Raw genomic sequence first — 21,649 nt, 5'->3', positions numbered from 1 at the left:
TCAAGTTGCCGTGTTCTGGCCCTAGATGAATTGATAACCCTGATCACTCCAGAGAGCTGTTGGAGAGAACAGCTCAGTCTGGTTGGTCCCTCAGCATACGCTGCTGCAGGCTGACATCTCCTATTGCCCTGTGGCTGTGGCTCAAGTGAACCTAGGGTCTAGGGTGTGGCATTCTGAAGAACTTGAACTGTTCTCATGCAGGCTGCTGACGTGCCTTTTGTTACAGGTCAGGTGTTTTCCTCAGTGTTGTGGGGTTGTTAAGGTTCCAGTGAGAGAGTGGCTGTGCCTGTCTGCTGAGGGTGAGCAGGATATCTGACTGACAGTGACTTACCCTAGGTGATTGCTGAGCTGCGGGAGAAGTTGAACGTCCAGCATTTTACCTTGCCGTCACGAATTCAGGCTTCCCAAAGCAAGTTGAAAAGTAAAGGACTAGCAAGGTATGGAGCGGTTTGCAATTGCCATTCCTTTCCTTGCATAATCATAGTCTCCTTTCATCCTGAAGGCAGGGTAGTTATAAGATCATAATAAACCACAAGTTCTGGTAGCAAGGCTATATTCACATACAGTGCAACGGGGATTGTGAAGTTTGTGTGTGTGTGTGTGTGTGTGTGTGTGTGTGTATTGAGGTTTAGTCTGTGGCTATGTATTGTAGTGGAAACACATTTTCCTAGCCATTCAAACCCACACAATCTATGGTGCAAGTTTTTCAATATTTTGCATAAGTGGGGACATGCTCCAGAACCTCTGGTTAATAACAGAAATTCGGATCTTATAAGATCTTTTCTGATTCGTAGAAAAATAATGTTTCCTGCTTTGTTGTTTGTAGCTCTTCAGGAAATCAAGAAAACAGTGATAAAGACTGTATTGTTCTCCTCTTTGATGTAATAAAGTCAGCCATTAGATACGAGAAAACCATTTCAGAAGCCTGGATCAAGGTGAGTAAGATCCTTGCAACTCTGATCATCAAGGTGGTTCATGAGTGTCAGTCAGTGACAGATGTGTGAGGTGAGATGAACTAAGTCTTAAAACTGTCATTCAAGTATAAATGATCATGACGTGCAAGTGAGCAGGATATGTGGAGTGAAGCAGATGGACACTCTCCATGCATACGGTGTAACATCATGGCCCTTGTTTTTCTAGGCAATTGAACGCATTCAGTCAGCGGCTGAACATAAGGTACTGAATGCTCTTGTCCTTTGAATTAAAGAATTGTATTGCCTATTGTCCTGTCCTGCCTTCTTCCTGTGTTCCTGCAGCTGTCCTTCTGTAGCTGCTCTGATAATGTTGGGTGTGTGGAGAAGACAACCAGAGTGGGGTGACTTGCCTTGTGACTGGTTCTGAAATGACTGTAGTCTACAGTGTTCAGTAGGACTCGGAGGTTGTTTTACCCATATGAAGTTATAGTCCAAAAGGCTGTCCCCGACCGTGGTCATGAGTTCAGGTCCTAAGTCCGGTTGACCTTTCTTCCACCAGGTGGAGTTGTCTTTTTGATTTTACCTTTCCCATGTCGTCCTAACTTGAGTAGGTTAGACTTTCCACTGTAGGACAAGCAATGGTACTGGATCTATCCCCCACTCTATGTCTTTCTCCGTCTCTCTTTGACTCTGTCGTGTGTGTGTGTGTGTGTCTGTGTGTCTGTGTGTCTGTCTGTGTCTGTCTGTGTCTGTCTGTGTGTTTATGTGTATGCGTGTTCTGTTTATGTGTGTCTGTGGGTATATGTTGTGAAACTCTGTAATCCAGGATGGCTTTGAACTCACTGTGCTTATCAAACTGAAGATGATTCTCCTTCTGTGGGATTTTTTTGTTAATTGAGTGTCCTATTATTAGATGACAGTCTTAAAAGTTTCTATGATATAGGATACACAGTAGAAAAATGAATATTTTTGAGACAGGGTCTCAGCTAACCGTCTTCAAACTCACTGTGTAGCTGTGAAATTGACCTGGAACTCTTGACTCTCTTACCTTTACTCCGAAGTGCTACGGTGACAGGCATTTGCTACCATGATTACTTTAATATAATCTTGGGGCAGGTGATAATCCAGTTTGTTTTTACACAAAAAGTAAATTCACACCCTTTGATGCCTTTATACCTAATTTTTAGACTTGCAAGCCAGAACATGGTATAAACATAAGTTATATATTCTTTGAACAGTTTTTTGTTTGTTTTTGTTTTTTACTAGACCAGTTTTCTCTGTGTAACAACCCTGGTTGTCCTGGAACCCATTTGTACCACCTGGAACCACTGCCTCCGCAGTGCTGGGATTTAAGGCCTGGTGTGGTGGGTCTCCTTGGAGATGGCATTATAGGTGTTGTGAGTCATCCTACATGGGGCTGTGGCCTGAGAGCCCTGTCCCTAGAGCAACAGCAAGTGCTTTTAAGCGCTGTGCTGTCTCTATATCCCCTTTGGAAAGCAGTGCATGCACAGCACAGGCGCACTCCTGTAAGGGCAAATGTGTGCATATGCATGTGTACACTCTTCACTCTGTCTTTAAGTAGAATCCTACTGGGGCTCGTGTATGCAGGTTGCTTATTTTTCTTCACCATCATCACCATGTAGCAGAAATGACTTACTCTGTTTAAAATCGAGTTTGCTGAGCTGGGAGTGGTGGCACATTCCTTAGTCCCAGAACTTGGGAGGCAGAGCCAGGAAGATCTTGGAGTTCAAGACCAGCCTGGTCAACAAAGTGAGTTCCAGTGCAGCCAGGGCTACACAGAGAAACCCTGTGTCAAAAAAGCAAGCAAGCAAAAATGGGTTGGCTTCTTCAGGTTTGTGTAGCTCTATTATATTTCAAAAATAATTATAAGTTATTTAAGCTCATATTGATTTATAGTCTTGGTAACTTTTCATAAAGCAATCTTCCTAATTTTAAAAATATATAATTTAGTTGTCACATGATTTTGTCTATTTGTTTTTAACAAATGTAAAATTATTCAACATTCTATTTTAATATCACTGTTCTCAACATTCTGATTTCTTTTTTCAGGAACTACCAAAGGATAATAGTGGTTGCACTTTATTTCTCTGAAGAGTGTTTCTGGTTTTTGTAATGGCGTTTGAGCTCCGTGGGTGTGGAGTGAGCAAGCGAGTGTTGTCCTTGTGTTTTAGTAGAAAGTAGTTGAGCTCTGGTGTGCTGCTCTCTGACAGGCTTTGGACGTGGCAATGTTGCTCATCATCTATGGAACCAACACTCAGACAAAGAAGGGCATTGAGAGGCTTCTGAGAAACAAGATTCAGTCAGACTGCATTCAAGAACAGCTCCTTGACAGTACATTCTCTACACATTGCTTGGTAAGTGTGAGATAAGCAGGAAGTGGTGGCTGCAGGTAGAGAGATGCTGAGAAGATAATAGGTTGACATTTTCTGCACCATGTGGAAGTCTCGAAACGCCTTTGTCTACTATTGCTCTTTGACAGGAAGCTCAGCATGTCTCAGAGCAGTAGAGTGACGGCTCTCTTGCGATGATGGTATTAATGAGCCAGCCTAAGATGGCTTTTTATCCTTCTAGGAAGATGTTAATGAAGTTAGTTTATTTTGAACTTCTCTAACTCAAGTTCTTTTGCCTTTTGGATTTTTAAAAAAGATTTGGTTTTGCGTATGTGTTTATGTCATGTGCCTGTGTGTATATGCCACATGTGTGTACGAGCTCTTGAAGGCTCGAAGAGGTCATTGGATCCTCTGGAACTGGAGTTACAGATGTTTGTGAGTTACCTGACATGGGTGCCAGGAACCCAACTTGAGTTGTTAGAAGAATGGTAAGCACGGTTAACTGCTGAGCCATCTCTCCAGCCTTAATATAATTTTTTTAATGTGTTTTGATTTTTTTTTTTTTTTTTTTTTTTTTTATGAGAGTCTCACTATGTAGTCTTGGCTGGCCTGAAATCTGGTGTGTAGACTAGGCTGGTCTTAAACTCATAGAGATCCATCCACCTGCTGGGTTTTTTGTTTGTTTCTTTGTTGTTGCCTTTTGTTTTGTTTTGAAAATGACAATATCAGTAAAGAAGATGGAATTACTAACGTTATTTACTCTGGATCCTTCAATGTCTATCTTTATTATATTGTTGATGGAACCTTCTCTTATAACAGTTATTTAAAGAACTTAGTTTGGAAGTCTGGGGAGGTAGCTCAGTTGGTAAAGTGTTTGCTACATAATCATGAAGTCCTGAATTCTATTCCCAGCATCCATAAAAATACTGAGCATGTTGGCACTCATTTGTAATCACAGTACTGGGGGTGGAAATATGCATGTCCGTGGGGCTCACTGGTCAACTGGTCACCCAGCATTTCTTGAGCCCAGGTCCCAGTGAGGGTCCCTGTCCCAAAAAAGAAAAAAGGAGGAGGAGGTAGAGGAGGAGGAGACAAGGAAGGAAGGAAGGAAGGAAGGAAGGAAGGAAGGAAGGAAGGAAGGAAGAAAAAATGAATATGGCTCCTAAAAACCCCTGAGGGTTACTTTTGCCCTCCTTGCCTTCCACATGTATGGTCAAATGGTCACCAACACACACACACACTACTCAGTTTGGGTAGCATTGAATGTTACAATAGACTGAACTTAAATCATAACTGAAATAGAGCAGCCTACCCTGGGAGGTGTATGATTGACTGAAGAAACTGAAATCTATCTATTCAGTCTAGTTTGTAGTTCCAAACTGAACAAGTAGGAACCGTGTAATAAGCTTATCATTTAATTTTTTTAATTCCAAAGGTATTTCTTTATCTGTTTATGGAATCTGATCCTTAGAGGAAAAATCAGAATGGTGAAGGTATTTTTGGTACAATTAAGACTCCTTTTATAAATAGCAGTACATTGGGGATTCACTAGCATTGGGCTGTGGAAGCATGGAGCTCAAGTTCGTCTTTTGTAACTACAAAGTTTGAGGCCACCTAGAGTACCTACCAGATAAAAACAAAAAACCTGTTTTCAGTTAGGTGAGAGCTGGGGTTGGAGCTGTAAGTCAGTGGTCCAGTGTCTGTCAGACACGGACCAGGCTCTGGGTTTGGTGCTTCGTGTGAAGGCTAGAGAGCAGCGTGTGAGGGCAGGAGAGCTGTGTCAGCCTGATGCCCCGAGGCCCACCAGTTGCTTTCTTTGGTGGTAATGGTGGCTATTAGAACATTTTCCTAGTCTTCTCTTTCTTCCTCTAACAGGTTCTTAAGGATATTTGCCCATCTATCCTTCTGCTGGCTCAGACTTTGTTTCACTCCCAAGACCAGAGGATAATTTTGTTTGGCAGTCTTCTATGCAAATATGCCTTTAAGTTTTTTGATACTTACTGCCAGCAGGTATGTTGAAGCATTTATTTGGATGTTATATTCAGGGTGGTTAGATAACGTGGGAGGGGAAATACCTTTGACCAACAGCTTGGAAAACTCAGTTCTAAGCCAGCCATAGAGATGCACATGTGTAATGGATTGTCGGGAGACAGGCAGGAGGATGAACAGAAGTTCGAAGCAACGGGATCTTGCTTCATAGACCAAGAAAATACTCATTTCTAGTCTCTGTCCTGAAGCTGTAAGATAGGATCCCACTGTGAGAGCTGAAGTTTGGTTTAAAATCATTGAGATCATGCTCATGTGTCGCACTTCAAGCAGCTGAACTTAGCGTTTATTTTATTATTTTTTAATTATGTGCATATGTGTGTGGAGTTTTGTATCTGAATGAAGTTTCTGAGGAAGCCATATATTCTTGGAATCATCCAGTCTGACTTGTACTCTATTCACAAAACTTGTAAGACCTTCAGCTCCTTAAGTATAGTCTTTTCAAGAAATCTTAATGTACACTAAGCCCAACCACAACTTGAGTGAAGTTTAACTTATGGATACATATTCAGATGACCACACCAAGGAGCAGACTCAGGAGGTTTTGATAGTGTCACTGATACATTACTGAAAGAAGGTCAAGACTGAGTTGACATCCCTATCACCCTAATACTAGAGAGACAGGATAGTCACGGGTTTGAGGCCAGCCTGGGAGAGTGAGGCCCAGGGAGCCAGGATAACTGTGGTAGTGTGGTTATGCTGTGTGGTTACCGGCTTCCTGAAGCCAATGTCATGGCAGTTGGATAATAGACAGTAAGGTAGAGGTTAGAAAGGCCGTGAGCATGAACCCTTTAGAATGGGCGTGTCATGTTTTTGCTTCACGCTGCCCTGTTGACCTCCCTGTGTAGGAAGTGGTTGGTGCTTTAGTAACCCATGTGTGCAGTGGGAATGAGGCTGAAGTTGATGCTGCATTGGATGTCCTCCTGGAGCTGATTGTGCTAAACGCCTCTGCCATGAGGCTCAACGCTGCTTTTATTAAGGTAACGTCTGCTCTGACAATTATCAAATCATTTCTCTGTGGCATGTATCTCAGTGTTAATGCAATTTAACTGTTTTTAAATTTAAATAAAGAAAAATTTAAATTTAAACAGAGAAATGTTTTAATTTAAATAGAGAAAAATGTTAGCTAATTACCTCATTTTGGACATTTTTCCCACTTCATAGGGCATTTTAGATTATTTGGAAAATATGTCCCCTCAACAAATACGAAAAATCTTCTGTATTCTCAGCACTCTAGCATTTAGCCAACAGCCTGGAACTAGCAACCATATCCAGGTAAGATGTTTTAAACCTCGTTGTTTGAAATTTGCCAGACTAAGCCTGTGGAGTAGTAGAAACGACCTGACCAACCAGTTCCAGGACAGCCGCAGCCACAAAAATAGAGAAACCCTGTCTCAAAATATAAAAAAAATAAAATGATGGTGAGTGCCAAGCCAGCCTGGGCTACCTAGCAACTTACATAGTTCAGGCTACTTCCTAGTGAGGCCCTGATAGAAGCCATCTAGGAGAGGCTATGGCAAGCAGGTGAGTTTCCTGGAGATAGCCCACCATTTTGCATGGCTACAGTGGGTGCACTCTGGAGATGTATGGCCTCAGAGACCTTGTCCCAGGATCGCTTCTCACTGCTGAGACGCCTTTCCTGTCACTATTCCATAGCCTAATGATTCCTGGGCATCAGACCACCCTACAGGGCAGATTTCCTGCAGATCAACATGAAGATGAACTTTCATGAATTAATGCTGTTTAGATGAATTAATGACTTTATAGAATTCCAGATTTGATTCAAATAAGTTTAGGAAGAAAGTTTAAAGAGATGATTTTAGCTAAAATCATCCTCATAAAATAGTAAGTAAAGGTTGCATGATAAGGAATATAATGAGCTTTCATAAACTGCACTAAGAAGAAAAATAGGCTTGGGACAGATTCTCTATCAAGGAAAAACATTCACGCTAGGTCAGATCCAAGGATGAAGCCACAGGTATGCACTATGATAAGGCAAGGCCATGTGAAACTGTTGCTTTGAACTTACAGAATGAAACTCTACTTTGAACTTACTATTGACATCCTTCTGTAACTCCCTTTTGTGTAACATTTTATCCATGAGGTAGTTTTATAGAGAACTTTTATCTAAAGGTATAAAAAGGCTGAGAGAAAAAATAAAGTGTGGTTGTTGGCTCTGCTTCATCCACCAACTGTATACATGTCTGTCTGTCTATATGTGTGTGCATACATATGTAGGTGTATGTGTGAATATGTAGGTATGCATGTGCACTTGTGAAATAGGTGGTCAGGCCTGGCCAGAGTATGTGTTTGTGTGTGTGTGTATATGCGTGTATATGTGTGTACCTGTGTATGCATGACCTACTCTCTAACTTAAGAGCTAAAAGAGTTGAGAATTTCTCACTGGGCATTCTTACCAGCTCCAGATAAATAAGTTTTATTTCATCAGTAATACTGACCCAGTAAATCACCTGTCACTGTCAGCAGGGACACAGTTGGCTGCTATCAGCATGACCCCAATTGCCAACGCCATACCCCTTCACTGCCTGCCTTGGTTTACCCTGTGGAGTCAAAGGTGGTTTTTAGCAAGACCCTGTCTAAACAATAAAATAAACAACAGTGAGTCACGGATGTTTACTCCTAGCTCTTGGGAAACAGAATTAGGTGAATTTCTGCCGCTAGTTCAGTCTGGACAGCAAATCCCAGCCTGTCAGTGAGTTAGTCTGTTGGAGTAAAGATGGGCCTGAACCTGTAGTCAGCCAATCATGAGACTAAGCCTTGGTTTTCAGATTCTGTATGGAGTATTGTGGAGACACCAGATGTCTAAGCTGAACTTCACCTAGTCCGGCTTTCCTCTGTAGTCACGAATCACTGAAGAAAGCTACCAGGGTATCAATAGGAGCAAAGCTTATTGGGTTGGGATCATAACTCACCTCCTGCAGCTGTAGGGCCACTTTGTGGCACTAATTCATACTGGGCTGTGACTTTGGAAGTCCAGCACAATGTAAACATTGTCTTGACTAGGTGGCACAAACACACACACACACACACACACACACACACGTACACACACACACGTACAGAATTCAGTGTATGGAGAGGTGTGCAATCAACTGTACCCATTTTCTAGGCATCTGGCTGAGCTCTGAGGCCATCAGTGCCCCAGTCCTGAACTTTCACAAATTTATTATTACCTCTGTTGGACTTTCCCTTCTTGGTGCTGTACCCTGTTTTCTCATTTAGCAGAGTATTCGCAAACTGTTTCATATCCATAATACACAGTTACTTTGTTATTTTGTTTTTGAATTGTGGCAAAATATATACAAAACTTTCTATTTTCATTATTTTTAAGTATATCAGTGGTATGGAGAATATTCACAAATTGCAATTATAATTAATATTCATTTTCAGAATAGTTGTCATTCTGAACAGAAAGGTACCCAATATGACAGTAAGTCCACGCCGCCCACTCTCCTGGGGCCTTGGTAAGACATGTAGGAGCACAGTGTTTCCTGCTGTCTTTTCTCAGGCAGTGTTCTCGGGGTTCCAGGGCATGTCAGGCCTTCGTTCTCATTGTGGCTGAATGTCCATTTCATGCCCATCTCTCTCTCATTCGTTGATTGCCCGAGGCTGGCTGTGGGCTGTTTTTATCTTCAGCTGTTTGGACAATGCTGTTTGAGCATCATGTGCAGGTCCACATGTGAGCCTTGGCCCCGGCTGTAGTGTGTACCTAGAGATAGCGTTGCTGAAGTATTCGGGGTTCTGAGTTTCGCAATCTGAGGAGCTACCAACATTGTTCAGAACAGCTATACCATTTCACGTTCTTACTTGGAAAGCACAATATTTCCTATTTCTGCAAAAACTGGAGCTGCATTTTTGATAAGGATTACATTAAATCCTTGAACAATGTTTTCATCTTTCAATAATGAATTTCCAACCCAAGAATATAGGATATCTTCTCATTACTTAGTTCTTTTCAGGAGTATTTTTCAGTGTGTAACTGAAGCTGGCTGCAAACTCAAGCTCTGTTTTCAGAGCTATGCCCCACACCCAGCTAGCAGTGTCATAGAATTTAACATGTGATCTTCTGCTTCCTTAGTTAGACTTCTTCCTTCCTTCCTTCCTTCCTTCCTTCCTTCCTTCTTTCCTTCCTTCCTTCCTTCCTTCCTTTCTTTCTTTCTTTCTTCCTTCCCTCCCTCCCTCCCTCCCTCCCTTCCTCTCTTCCTTCCTTTTCCTTCCTTCCTTTCCTCCTATCTTCCTTCCTTCCTTTCTTTTTTCTTTTTTGATTTTTCTGGGTAGCCTTGCTGTCCTCAAACTTGCTCTGTTGACCAGGCCGGCCTGAAACTTACAGAGATCTGCTTGCCTCTGCTTCCCAAGTGCTGAGATTGAAGGTGTAAACCACCATTGACCAACTTAAATTCATTTCTGAATGGTTTATTGTGGTCTGCATAGTGGGTCATAGGGGTGTGTCAGAGTTGCACAGTAACCTGTGGTCAGCTGTGAAAACATCCTCGTTTGATCAGCATGTCCTCATTTTGGAATGAGAGCATCTACTCCCAAAAATTGCCCACTGACCTCTGTGCCTCTGCCCTGCACATAAGGTATACACCCAAAATCGATATATTTAAAAATCGTTCATTGTATCTCGTATTTTAGCTGCACGGCCATCCCACAGTGATTCTTGTGTCCTAGAGCAGCTGCCATGACAACACTAAGAGCGGTTGTGGAATGTGGACCTTGTTCTAGGAGCGTTGTATAATTGGTCTGTGGATTTTCTATCTTTTACATGAGAATTAGAGAATGGAATTTAGCTCCAACAGTGATTTTGTCCTTTCGATCTGTCACTCCAGAACAGTCTCTCTCTGTCCTCACCTCATTATCTCATCGTAGGATGACATGCACCTGGTGATCCGGAAGCAGCTCTCTAGCACTGTGTTCAAATACAAACTCATTGGGATCATCGGTGCAGTGACTATGGCCGGCATCATGGCAGAAGACAGGTACTCGTGCAGAGTTGGTTTCTGGTGCAGCCTTGCATACTTTATATTTTGTAACCATTATTTTAATAGAGACATTAAAACTATAAGAGAAGAAGTAAACATGTCTGGCTTCTTTTCCATGTTCTCTTCTAATTGTTTTTAGGATTTTTGTTATTTTCAATTATGTTTTTGTAGGTTGGTATATGCACATGAGTCAGGTACCTATGGAAGCCAGAGGTGTCAGTTACCGAGGTCAGAGGAGCCGGAGTTACAGGCAGATGTGAGCTGCCTGATGTGGGTCCTGGGAATTGAACTCAGGTCCTTAGAAGAGCATACTCTGAACTGCTGGGTCCTTTCTCCAGCCCATTCCTTTCTAATCTTAACTGTATATACCATTGCAATTTTTATAGAGTTGCATTATAGTTATTAATCATAATGTTGCCCAGAGGTACAGTGCTGGAAATCTTTCCACAGAGGGTAACCTTGGTCCTCCTGAAATTAATTTTTAGAATCTGCTTCTGACCTAAGCTCTCTCTAGCTGCATTAATTCTGTCTGGAGCTTCATGTTTAGTAGAAATAAATTTTCTGCGTGGATTCCTCACTTGCTATGAGTTTACTTGCATTGTAAACTGACAGTATGCTTCTCAGAAATCCTTCATCAGGAATTCTAAGAGCTCAGGAAACATTCTTAGAGTCAGCTTAACAGCTAGAAGAAAGGAAGGGGGAAAAATCTGAAGAGCCTTTTGTGTGTTGGTTAAGAGTTTATTTGCTGATCCATACTGTTTGTCTGGAGTCCAATCCTAGCTCACCTAAGGACCTTGGGTGAGTTACTCTGCCTTTATACTTTCAAAACTGTGAAATGCTAATTTTTCTTACTTCGTAGACTTTTTAAGAGTATTCAGTGGCTAGGACAATGCCTAGAACACTCTACATATTGAAGAAATGTTTTCTTTATCTGGGTACATGGAAAGAGACTCACCTGATGGCAGGAGTTCGAAGCTGGCTTGGGTAGATGGTCAGACTAATGTCTCAGGAAAACAAAAGAGACTCTCTTATCACTACTAATTTAGTGTGCCCTTCAAAATACGTATTAGTTGGTCTTACTAATCTGCAAAAACCTCAGAATTCAAGGGACAAAGGCAGAGTGATCACTTGCACCCTGGAGTTTGCCATAGACATAACCTAGTGTTACTCTGTCTCAACAAATGAGGGAACTGTGCTTCACTAGGATGAACAGAGTTCACCTCCATGCCTTCATGAGATTTTACCTTTATTTCCATCTGAAAGAAAACAAGACTGTTAAACTTACTGCCAATTATTATAAAATATTACAAAATTAAACTAAAATTCCTTGTTCCTAGAACTATGCCATCTAATTCAACCCAGAGGAGCGCCAGTGTGAGCAGTGAACAGCACACACAGGTAAGTTTCTGTGACGTGGTAAGAAGTGTGCCAGTGCACAGGGCTCGTGGCTTCTCACTGTTGTTTTACCAGGAAGCGGTGTGAGTTTTCTTTCACAATGCTGGGATGAGCAGGGCCTCATGTATACTACCACTGAGTGACTGAAGTATTTTGTGTATCTTGTTTAAGAAACATCTTCAAGTAACTATTTTTAAAGATAAGGTCTTGCTATGGAGCCCCAGGCCTGGAACTAACTATGTAGACCAGACTGGCCTTAAACTTTTTAGGATCTGGCTCCTAAGTGCCAGGATTACAGGCGTGAGACACCATGCCCATCTTGCCTTGATAACTCCTCAGAAGTTCTCTGTAGGACACATGGCAGTGTTCTTCATTTTGCTGTCTCTCTTCTCCTCTCCTAATGTCCATGCCTTGGTTTTGGCTTCGGCTATGATCTATGCTTGGAAAGAGACAGACTAGAGAAGAGGCTCAGGGATGCCTCACTTAACTTATGGCAGTGAGATTGGAGAAAGAACTTACCACTGAGTGTGGAGATGAATTCAGAGTTGGCAGCCCAAGAGTCACAGCTATTTCTATCTCTTCCAGGTGACTTCTTTGTTACAACTGGTTCATTCCTGCACCGAGCACTCTCCTTGGGCCTCTTCTCTTTATTATGATGAATTTGCCAACCTCATCCAAGAAAGAAAGTTGGCTCCAAAAACCTTGGTAAGAATAATGTCTTGTTTTGGGGGTGGCAGGTAGGAGCCAGTTCTGGAGACAGGTCTCACTGTGTAGCCCAGTCTGACTAGAACTTCTATAAAGACTAGCCTGCCCTTGAACTAGCTGTAGTCCTCCTGCCTCTCCATCCCCAGTTTTGGGATGACTGGGGTGAGCTGCTAAAACCCCATTCCAAGTGTCTTTTCTTAAAGTGACAAAGCATCAGAGCTTCTTTGGCACAATTAAGTCTTTCTCTCTGTTGTGGTGTACAAACAGAGCATGTTGGGCGTCCCGATCCTAGCTGGGAAGAGCCCCAGTTTCTGGACTATCCTGGGGCTCCTCCACATAACAATGATTATAATGGTAAAGGTGAGCGGTCGTTGGTTTCTGTACCAGGCACCAAGTGAGACACTGTAGGTGCATTTTCTTCTTTCGTCACAGTATTGGAGGTCTGTGTTACTATTTCTGCTTTAGAAATGAGAAGCCTGTGGTTTAGAAGGGTTAATGGCAGTTTATTTAGGGCTATAGCAACTATACCCCTCACTACACCATTCTTGTTTGCACCGGCAGGAATGGGTTGCTCAGACCATCTTTAATGATTTCCAAGATGCCTTTGTGGTGGACTTCTGTGCTGTTCCAGAAGGGTGAGTGCTGTTTACCTTCTGGGTTGGCTCTGCTAGTCAGGAGGTTGTATCAGTTCAGTGGCTGATACAAATTTCACATTACTTTTGCCCCCAAGTCTGCCCACCATAGTTCACCCCACCCCCACCCCCACCCCCACCATCCAGTATCCCAGCTATAGAATTGCTAAAATGGCAATTCTATTTATAGCTGCTTCTCTCTATTCTGTTCTCTCTATTTATAGCTGCTTCCTAAAATTGTTTTGATTGAAGTTGGTTTGTTCTAGTGATTTCCCACTTAGCCTTGTTTCCCTCCCAGTGGGGACATCAGATTTTGGGTTCTCTTCTCAGTGACTTTCCATTTCCTGTGAAAGCGCTCTATGGACTGGAAGAATGCAACACTCAAGATGGCATTGTCATCAACCTCCTGCCACTGTTCTTTCAGGAATTTGCAAAAGATGTCAGTCAAGTGACTTCACAAGAATCAAGCCAGAAGTTAGTTGCTTTCCATCTGATGGTATTTTGAATGTTCATGGGAAATTCTCTTTTTTCAATCTCTTAATATTAATGAATGGACTTTTTTATTTAATGTGTATGAATACCGAAGTGCGTGTATCCACATCACATGCATTCTGGAGGCCGTGAATGTTAGAAGAATGTGTTGGCTCCCAGTGGTTGTGAGCCATCATATAGGCTCTGGGAACTGAACCTGGGTTCTCTTTTAGAGCTGTAAGCACTCTTAACTCCTGCGCCATTCCTCCAGCCCCATTTCATAGTTCTTTTAATGTGTGGGGTCCTTACATCAAAGTGATTCTTTTTTCTTTGGTTCTTTTTTTTTTTTTCGGAGCTGGGGACCGAACCCAGGGCCTTGCGCTTCCTAGGCAAGCGCTCTACCACTGAGCTAAATCCCCAACCCCAAAGTGATTCTTGAAGAAAGGTTGTATCTAGAGCTGCAGAAGGGCGCAGCCAGAGGCCTCGTTTTCCTTGCTCCCTGGGATTGAGGTTCGCATTGCCCGTGAGAGTCAGCGCACACTGCACCAGCTTATTTGTCCTTTGTGGTTTTTCATGGGCATCCTTGGCTGCCTCTGCCTCCGTCACCCCCTCCTTCCCACTGGAGCGCACAGCTGCTCACATACCCTTTGCCTCCTCCAAGTGTAGCTCGCTATCTGCTGGCATCACTGAGTTACTTGCCGCTTCTCTTTAGTTACAAGAGCGAGTACCTGTAGTTTTGGATTCCTATGACTGTGGTGCTAAGTGTGGCCCCTGAGGTGGGTTCTTCCTTCCTAGATCAATGTCTCCTTTGTGCCTGGCTTCCCATTTCCGGCTGCTGAGACTTTGCGTGGCAAGACAACATAACGGAAACTTGGATGAGATCGATGGTCTCTTAGGTATGGTTGCGGGTCTCAGAGCCTTCTTTTGTGCTCTTGTGGTAAAGTAGGCAGGGGCCAGGCCTGTACCTCATGTGTGTGAGATGGAATTTCTAACCTCAGGTGAGAACTGCAGCAATAACGAAGTGTCAATCAAATGAGCTTGTGTGGAGCCAGGCATTCGCTTGTAATTGTTGCTGAATGCTGTTTGGTGAACATATCCTTTATTTTTTTTTTTTTTATTTTTCTCCCACTTGTATGTGTTTACTTTTTATTACTATAAATCTGGGAGGCGTACAGCATCATGACACATTTTGTGACCCATGGCCTTTGCAGGAAGACCTCTTAGGAATTTGACATGCGGCTGTTTCAATGGATCTGAGATTCTGTTCCCTGAATCACTCTGGTTCCGTTTGGTTTGCCTCCAGGAGTCACTGTGCTGTTGTTTTATTTATATGCGTAAGAAATAGTAGAATTCCGTTTGTCTCGGGCATAAACACCTTCAATTTTAAGAAGAGCTGTGTGCTCTCTTTGGTTCCAGGGGCCCTGGTAATAGTCAGCAAAAAGGACCTTGCCCCAAAACCTTCCATACATACCTGCCTCTTAGAAGTCCTGTTTCCAGCAGGCTCCCATAGGTGCCAAGATGGGTAAAGAGTGTGGTTGTATTCTTTGGACACTAAAGTGGAAGGATTTTTGAAATAAAGCTTGGCTCTCAAATAAGAGCTTAAGGTGACAGGTAGGTAGCTGGGGAGCTAGGACCTGTGTTCTTAACCTAAAGGTTGGTGGGACATTTGTTCTTTCTCAGATTGTCCCCTGTTCCTCCCTGACCTGGAACCTGGAGAGAAACTGGAGTCCATGTCTGCTAAAGACCGTTCACTCATGTGTTCACTCACATTCTTAACTTTCAACTGGTTCAGAGAGGTGAGCAGAGTTACTGGAGTGTTTCACTTACGGCTGTAGTTTCTCTCAAAATAAAACGATTTTCTTGGCTCCCACAAACTCCTGGAACATTTCCCTGAAGCACCAATGCCTGTGCTTCTACAGTGGAAGTACCCCACCACTGCTGACCTGCTGACGTCCCTGGCAGAGTACTCAGACCCTCATTGTGTAGCTGGTTCCTCAGGCGCCCTGCACTCCCACTTCTCCAAACAGTGGCTTCACGTCTGTGCGAGAAAGCCTGTTCTGTTGCTACGGGCTACCACTCACTTTTTGGTCTCAGGGAGAAATGGGTATAGCTTCCTTCCTTCAGAATGTGCTTGAGGTTGTTGGTCACATCAGTGCCTCATTGCTGCCTTACTGTGTTTGCTGGCTGCGTTGTATTTCCCATTTATACAACAACTCCCACTTTATAGGTAAAGACACAAAAGCTTAGAAAGGCTACAGACCCTGCCAAAGCATCGTGGGACATAAGTAGTAGAATAAGACTTGGTGTGCTGACATACACGCACGCTCTGATCTTCTGCCTAAGTGCATAGTGAGTAGTGAGGAGCGGTGGGATAAAACTCAGGTGTCTTGCATTTGGCCAGGGAGAACACTGCTATATAACAGACTATATTAACCCTCCATCACTGAGTCATAGTTTATACCAGGATTGTAGCAGGGTTTTCTTGTCGTTTTATCCTTAAACTTTATGGTACTAGAGTGGTAGCCCAGTGGTTGCGGTTGCTTTGCTGCTCTTCTGGACCAGAGTTGGCAGTGGGAGGCTCAACTGAAATATCACTCAAATACCACGCTCTTCTGGTCTGTGAGGTCACCCGGGTACATGCACACGTGCAAACACACACACACACACACACACACACACACACAAATTCAAATTTTTCTCCTAAACTTTGCCTTTCTGAATTTAGATGAATTTTTAAATAGTTCCTAAAGTTCTGAAACCTCTATTTTACAGAGAATGCTAGAACATAGACAGCCGTGAACTTGTCAGCTATACAGGAATGCATGAGGCCTTAGCCTCTGTCCCCAGCAGCACATCACTGGGTGTGGTGACTCATGCCTGTCTCTGGCTCCAGCACCTTGGGAGGTTGAGACAGAGGATCAGGACTCAGCCTCAGCCTCATACCGAGTTTAAAAGCAGCCTGGTCTATGAGACCTTTTCCTTTTCATGACGATTAGCACAGTTTATGATACACTGTTTCACATACAGATATAGCTGCTTCACTATATGCTTGTTTCTTTGAGGCAGTCTTCCCTGGTTGGCCTGTATCTCCTTTTGTAGACCAGATTGGCTTCAAATACATGGTAGTGCTCCTGTCTTAGCATCCCAACTACTGAAATTTTATAAACATAAGCCACCATACCAGGCTCCAATGCTTTATATTTAAAAAAATATTTAGTGCAGTAAAAGAACCTTTCATCCTTGGGGAAGGAAAGCAAATGAGGCTGATGCCCACATAGGAAGAGGATTTGTACTCTGCAGGTTGTGAATGCCTTCTGCCAACAAACTTCTCCCGAGATGAAGGGCAGGGTTCTTAGTCGGCTAAAGGACCTTGTGGAGCTTCAGGAGATCCTAGAGAAGTACTTGGCAGGTAAGAAGGGCCATGCTACAAGCCCCGGAGTCGTGCTGAGGAGATTTACTTATTTATTTTTGAGACAGGGTGTCTCTGTAGCCCTGGCTGTCTAGAACTCACTTTGTAGACCTGGCTGGCCTCTAAGTCACAGAGATCTGCCTGCCTTTGCCTCGATGGCCAGGTAACCTTTTCTTCTTAAATATAGTCATGAACCAGCAGTAAAGATGAAGGCCTTTTCCTTCTTTCTAGCTTATGGGGCTGGAGAGGTGGCTCAGCAGTGAGCACTGGCTGCTCCTCTAGAGAGGTTTCATGCGAGGTACCCACGTAGCGGCTCACAACTGTCTGCAACTCCATTTCCAGTGTTCAGTACCATTTTCTGGCCTCCCAGGGTACCATGCATGCATGTGGTGCACAGATATACATGCAGGCAAAATACACACATTAATAAAAATTTGTTTTAGTGCTAGCTTAGGGCTGAATGTGGTGTTTCACTTTTCATTTCCGCACTCTGGAAGCAGAGGCATGTGATCTCTGTGCCTTCACTACCATCCAGGGCTACAGAGTGAGATCCTGTCCTAGAGAGGCAGATAGACAGACATAAAACAAAGACAAAACCCCAAAGTTCCAGTTTAATTCTGTAGGGAAAATAAGAAGCCTTCCTCAGCCCCTCATCTTAAATAATGGAATATAAAACAAAGAAATAAGTGACCAACTGCTAATATCGTTGGATTTTTAAGTGGTATTTTTAGTTTCTTTTTTTTTTTTTTTTTTTTTTTTTTTTTTTTTTTTTGAGCTGGGGACCAACCTAGGGCCTTAAGCTTCCTAGGTAAGCGCCTACCACTGAGCTAAATCCCCAGCCCCGTATTTTTAGTTTCTTTTTGCTTGGTTGGTTATTCCATGTCGTTATTGAAAATGGCTCTATTAATTAATCATCATCAGTCACTGTATTCTCTAAGCTCTGCATTTTGCTGTGCCCGAGCCACGTCTGATGAGTGACGGGGGAGGTGCATGTCACAGGCATTCGCTGCTGCAGGTGGTGATTTGGAAACCTGGGATGGGGATGTGGATCTCCGGTTGGTGTTCATTACTCCTTCTCTATTTCAGTCATCCCAGACTATGTCCCACCTTTCACAAGCGTTGACTTGGATACTTTAGATGTAATACCTAGGAGCAATTCTGCTGTTGCTGCAAAAAGGAGACACAAGGGAAAGACCGGTGAGTATTCCTTTCTTGTCCCCATCTGTGCCACACTGAATTAACCTCATGGGTTATATGTATGGTGGCACTCATATTTGGGAAGATCAGAGTGCTGGTGGTACATGGTTGGTTAGTGAGTGGTACTTCTACAGTGATTAGCAAGACCTGCTGTCAAACCTTTCTTTAGAAGGTGCATAAGTTGTGTAACTCCAATCATAAAATTTCGGCCTCCTTTCTTGGAGGGCCCTTTGGCAAAATGTGCTTTTTAATTACTTGAGTAATTATTCTCTCTTTGCAACATAGGGGGGAAGAAACAGAAAGCTGATAGCAGCACAGCATCCTGCACGGACACACTTCTCACAGAAGACACTTCAGAATGTGACGTGGCACCGTCTGGGAAAAGCCAAGTGGACAAGGTATTGAGATGTGCGACAAATGTTTATGACTGCTCAGTCAGAATGAGGCTGACCTCATATCTGCATGCTTTGAAGAGTAGAAATGGGAAGTGAGGCAAATGAAGTCTCGTTGGCCTCCGAATGACCCCCGAACAGCAGAGTTCTTACTGGTCTCTAAATTCTTGGTTGTTGTCTCCCACTAGAAACCAGTAGGGTCCCTTAGGCAGAGGCAGCCTCAGTTGACAGATTGCTCAAATTAGATTGGCCTGCAGCTGGCCGTGAGAAATTGTCTTAGTTGATGATTGATGGGTCCACTGTGAGTGGCACCATCCCTAGGCAAGTGGGCTGGGCCCTTCAAGAAAGCTAGTTGAGCATGAATAGGAAGCAAGCTAGAGAGCAAGCCAGCAAGCAGTGCTCCTCTGTGGCTTCTGCTTTCAATTCCTGCCCTGATTTGTCTCAATGATGGAGTATGACCTGGAGGACCACAGCCAAGTGAGCCCTTTTCTCCCCAGTTAATTTTATCAGAGTATTTTATCATAGCCACAGAAACCGAAGAAGAGCAGTCCTTACTGCTGCTGTACACATGGCTGCCTTTCTCTTTATCTTCTGCATACTTTACCCCTGTGTTTTGCTCCCCTTTGATACTTTGATCTCACTGTATCTTAGAATACACCATCCCCTGCCTTAGGTTTTTCACGTAGGGTCTCACTAGGTAGTAGAGGCTGGCCTCAAACTCACGATCCTTCTGCCTTGGTGCCCTTGGTGTTGGGATTGCAGTCCTGAACTTCACTGCTCGGGATGACATTCTTTTGTATATACTACTTTTGGCTTTTCTCCTTTTTACCCCAGACCTTAAACTTAGTGACCTAGATGTTGTGCGTACCTATAGTCTCAGCGTGTGGGAGGCTGTGACAGGAAGATGAGTATACATTTGAGGCTGGCTAAGCTACATTCAAGACCTAATATAGTAAATAAGATGGTTCAACCAGTAAAGGCACTGCTGTCGCACCTTCTGACCTGAATTTAGTCCTCAGAACTCACATGGTAGAGAGAGAACCAGTTCCCACAAATTGTTGTTTGACTTCTGCACACATGCTGTGGCATGCACACAAACATAGCTAAGAAATAAAAAGTACAAACAATGTAAAGCCACAAAAGGCCTAACAAGTGAGGAACAACACTGCGAATGGTTTAGGAATGTTTAATATGCTCCGTGGTATTCCCAGAGGAAGCGTCGTGTTTGAGAAGTTTCCTAGACACATGGATGTCAGTTTGTTTCACAGCCACCATGCAGTCTTTTAATTTGTTATGTGTAACTCCACTAACCTCTTAAAAGTCCAAGGTTGATATTAATGTTCATATCTGTATTAATTCATTAGGCACTTTATAAGCGGGGGGTAAATGAAGGACTTGCTCACAGACATACATGTGCACTTGAGCTAAGGTTTGAGACCAGATCCTCCTGGCCTTTAAGCTCACAGCTTTCTGTGCACTCCCACATGCTTTTATTTACCTTAAGTAGAAACAACCAAAGATGATGTTGGTGCATATTCCTAAACTACATCAAGTGCTGTGGCTTGGGGGTGGTTAGAGAATTTGGTGAAAGGAATCTGGTGATGTAAGGAAATTAAAATTTTTTACCAGATGTGAATGTGTATGAGACATTAGCATGTTAATTAAAGTTAGATTTGGGGGGGCTGGGACGACAGTCACTCCATGGTTAAGAGTACTTAGTGCTCTTCCAAAGGATAGGATTTCAGTTCCTAGCACCCACGTTTGGTGACTCAGCTGTAACTCCAGCTTGAGTGGGATCCAGTGCCTTTGTGCTCGCAAGTTCACAAGTGTACACACACACACACACACACACACACACACACACACACACACAATTTTAAAATAATAACAGATTAAATGTTTTATTAGGCTGATAACTAAGACCTTAGTTCTTTTGTCTGCAGGAGTCTACAGGGAAGGAAGGAAAGACATTTGTGTCATTGCAGAATTACCGTGCTTTTTTCCGAGAGCTGGACATTGAAGTCTTCTCTATTCTGCATTCTGGACTTGTGACCAAGTTCATCTTAGACACTGAAATGCACACTGAAGTAAGTGACAGTCTGGGATCCTAGATCGAAGCCTTTTAGGAAGCTCCTCAGATCTGTCCATGTTTCAGGTAGAGCACAGATATTTAAAGCAGTTGGGCCAGGGGTCATGGCACATGATTTTAAGCCCAGCAATTGCGAGGCAGAGGTAGGCAGAGCTAGGACCAGTCTGGTCTACATAGTTTCAGGATAGTCAGGGCTAACAGAGACACTCAACCAAACAACAAAAATAGATTTGAGGGGCTGGAGAGATGGCTCAGTGGTTAAGAGCACTGACTGCTCTTCCAGAGGTCCTGAGTTCAATTCCCAGCTCCATATGATGGCTCACAACCATCTGTAATGGGGAATCTGATGCCTTCTTCTGATGTGTCTGAAGACAGCTACAGTGTACTCACATAAAATAAATAAATCTTAAAAAAATAGAGAGAGAGTTGAAAAGAGAGAATATTATTCCGTGGGGGAGCACTGTGAGCCCCTGTGGGAGGACGATAGATGGGATGTAGGGGAGGCAGCGAAGGAGAGGCTGGTTTCTGACTTCAGAGGCCTTGGTATGGATTCTGAGTGAGCAGTTATCCTTGTCACCCTGGTTGTTCACAAGTTTTCTCCTTGTGTCAGGTTATAAATCACAGTCCTGGTGACATGACCCTTCTGCAGGTTACCAGTTAGAAGCACTGAGTGTACTTTACAATGGAGGACTGTTGGGGTGTAGAGAAGTCAGTGTTGTTTTTCCATTTCCGTGACCTTTGTTCAGCTCTAAATAGTCAAGTCTGGACGCCATTTTGATGGTGACTGCTCACCTGCACACAGTAGCATGCACTGTTTGCTGCTTCCTTCAGCTGGGTGAGGGCACGGGGGGTAGAGGTGATGGCTCTGCACTGTATTAATATCTGAACGGCAGGAAGAGGGCTCATCCTGACGAAGTTGAGAATAGGGAATATTTTCACAGAGAAGGTAACTTTTGATAAGGATCTTCACTAGAGAATGGAATTTCCCCAGACTAAAATATTTAAAATGGCATGGATTTTTACCTAATAGTTGAGAAAATGTAGG

At 43.3% G+C, this 21,649-nt stretch overlaps 1 protein-coding gene across 1 annotated transcript in view; it reads left to right on the top strand.

The window, feature by feature from the left end:
* The window catches only part of Fancd2 (FA complementation group D2), a 63,620-nt gene that overhangs the window by 18,891 nt on the left and 23,080 nt on the right, over positions 1-21,649 (top strand). The window contains 18 exon segments of the mRNA XM_032905918.1: positions 337-437; positions 827-935; positions 1,141-1,176; positions 3,146-3,289; positions 5,141-5,275; positions 6,160-6,291; positions 6,476-6,586; positions 10,202-10,311; positions 11,652-11,712; positions 12,295-12,414; positions 12,976-13,049; positions 13,377-13,520; positions 14,313-14,413; positions 15,198-15,313; positions 16,818-16,926; positions 18,013-18,123; positions 18,409-18,521; positions 20,459-20,602. Of these exon segments, the coding sequence (XP_032761809.1) occupies positions 337-437; positions 827-935; positions 1,141-1,176; positions 3,146-3,289; positions 5,141-5,275; positions 6,160-6,291; positions 6,476-6,586; positions 10,202-10,311; positions 11,652-11,712; positions 12,295-12,414; positions 12,976-13,049; positions 13,377-13,520; positions 14,313-14,413; positions 15,198-15,313; positions 16,818-16,926; positions 18,013-18,123; positions 18,409-18,521; positions 20,459-20,602 (1,971 nt within the window).

The sequence above is a fragment of the Rattus rattus genome, chromosome 6 (genome assembly GCF_011064425.1).
Source record: "Rattus rattus isolate New Zealand chromosome 6, Rrattus_CSIRO_v1, whole genome shotgun sequence".
Taxonomy (NCBI): Eukaryota; Metazoa; Chordata; class Mammalia; order Rodentia; family Muridae; genus Rattus; species Rattus rattus.
The sequence above is the reverse complement of the archived record's forward strand: the minus strand, read 5'-3'. Positions and strand labels throughout refer to the sequence as shown.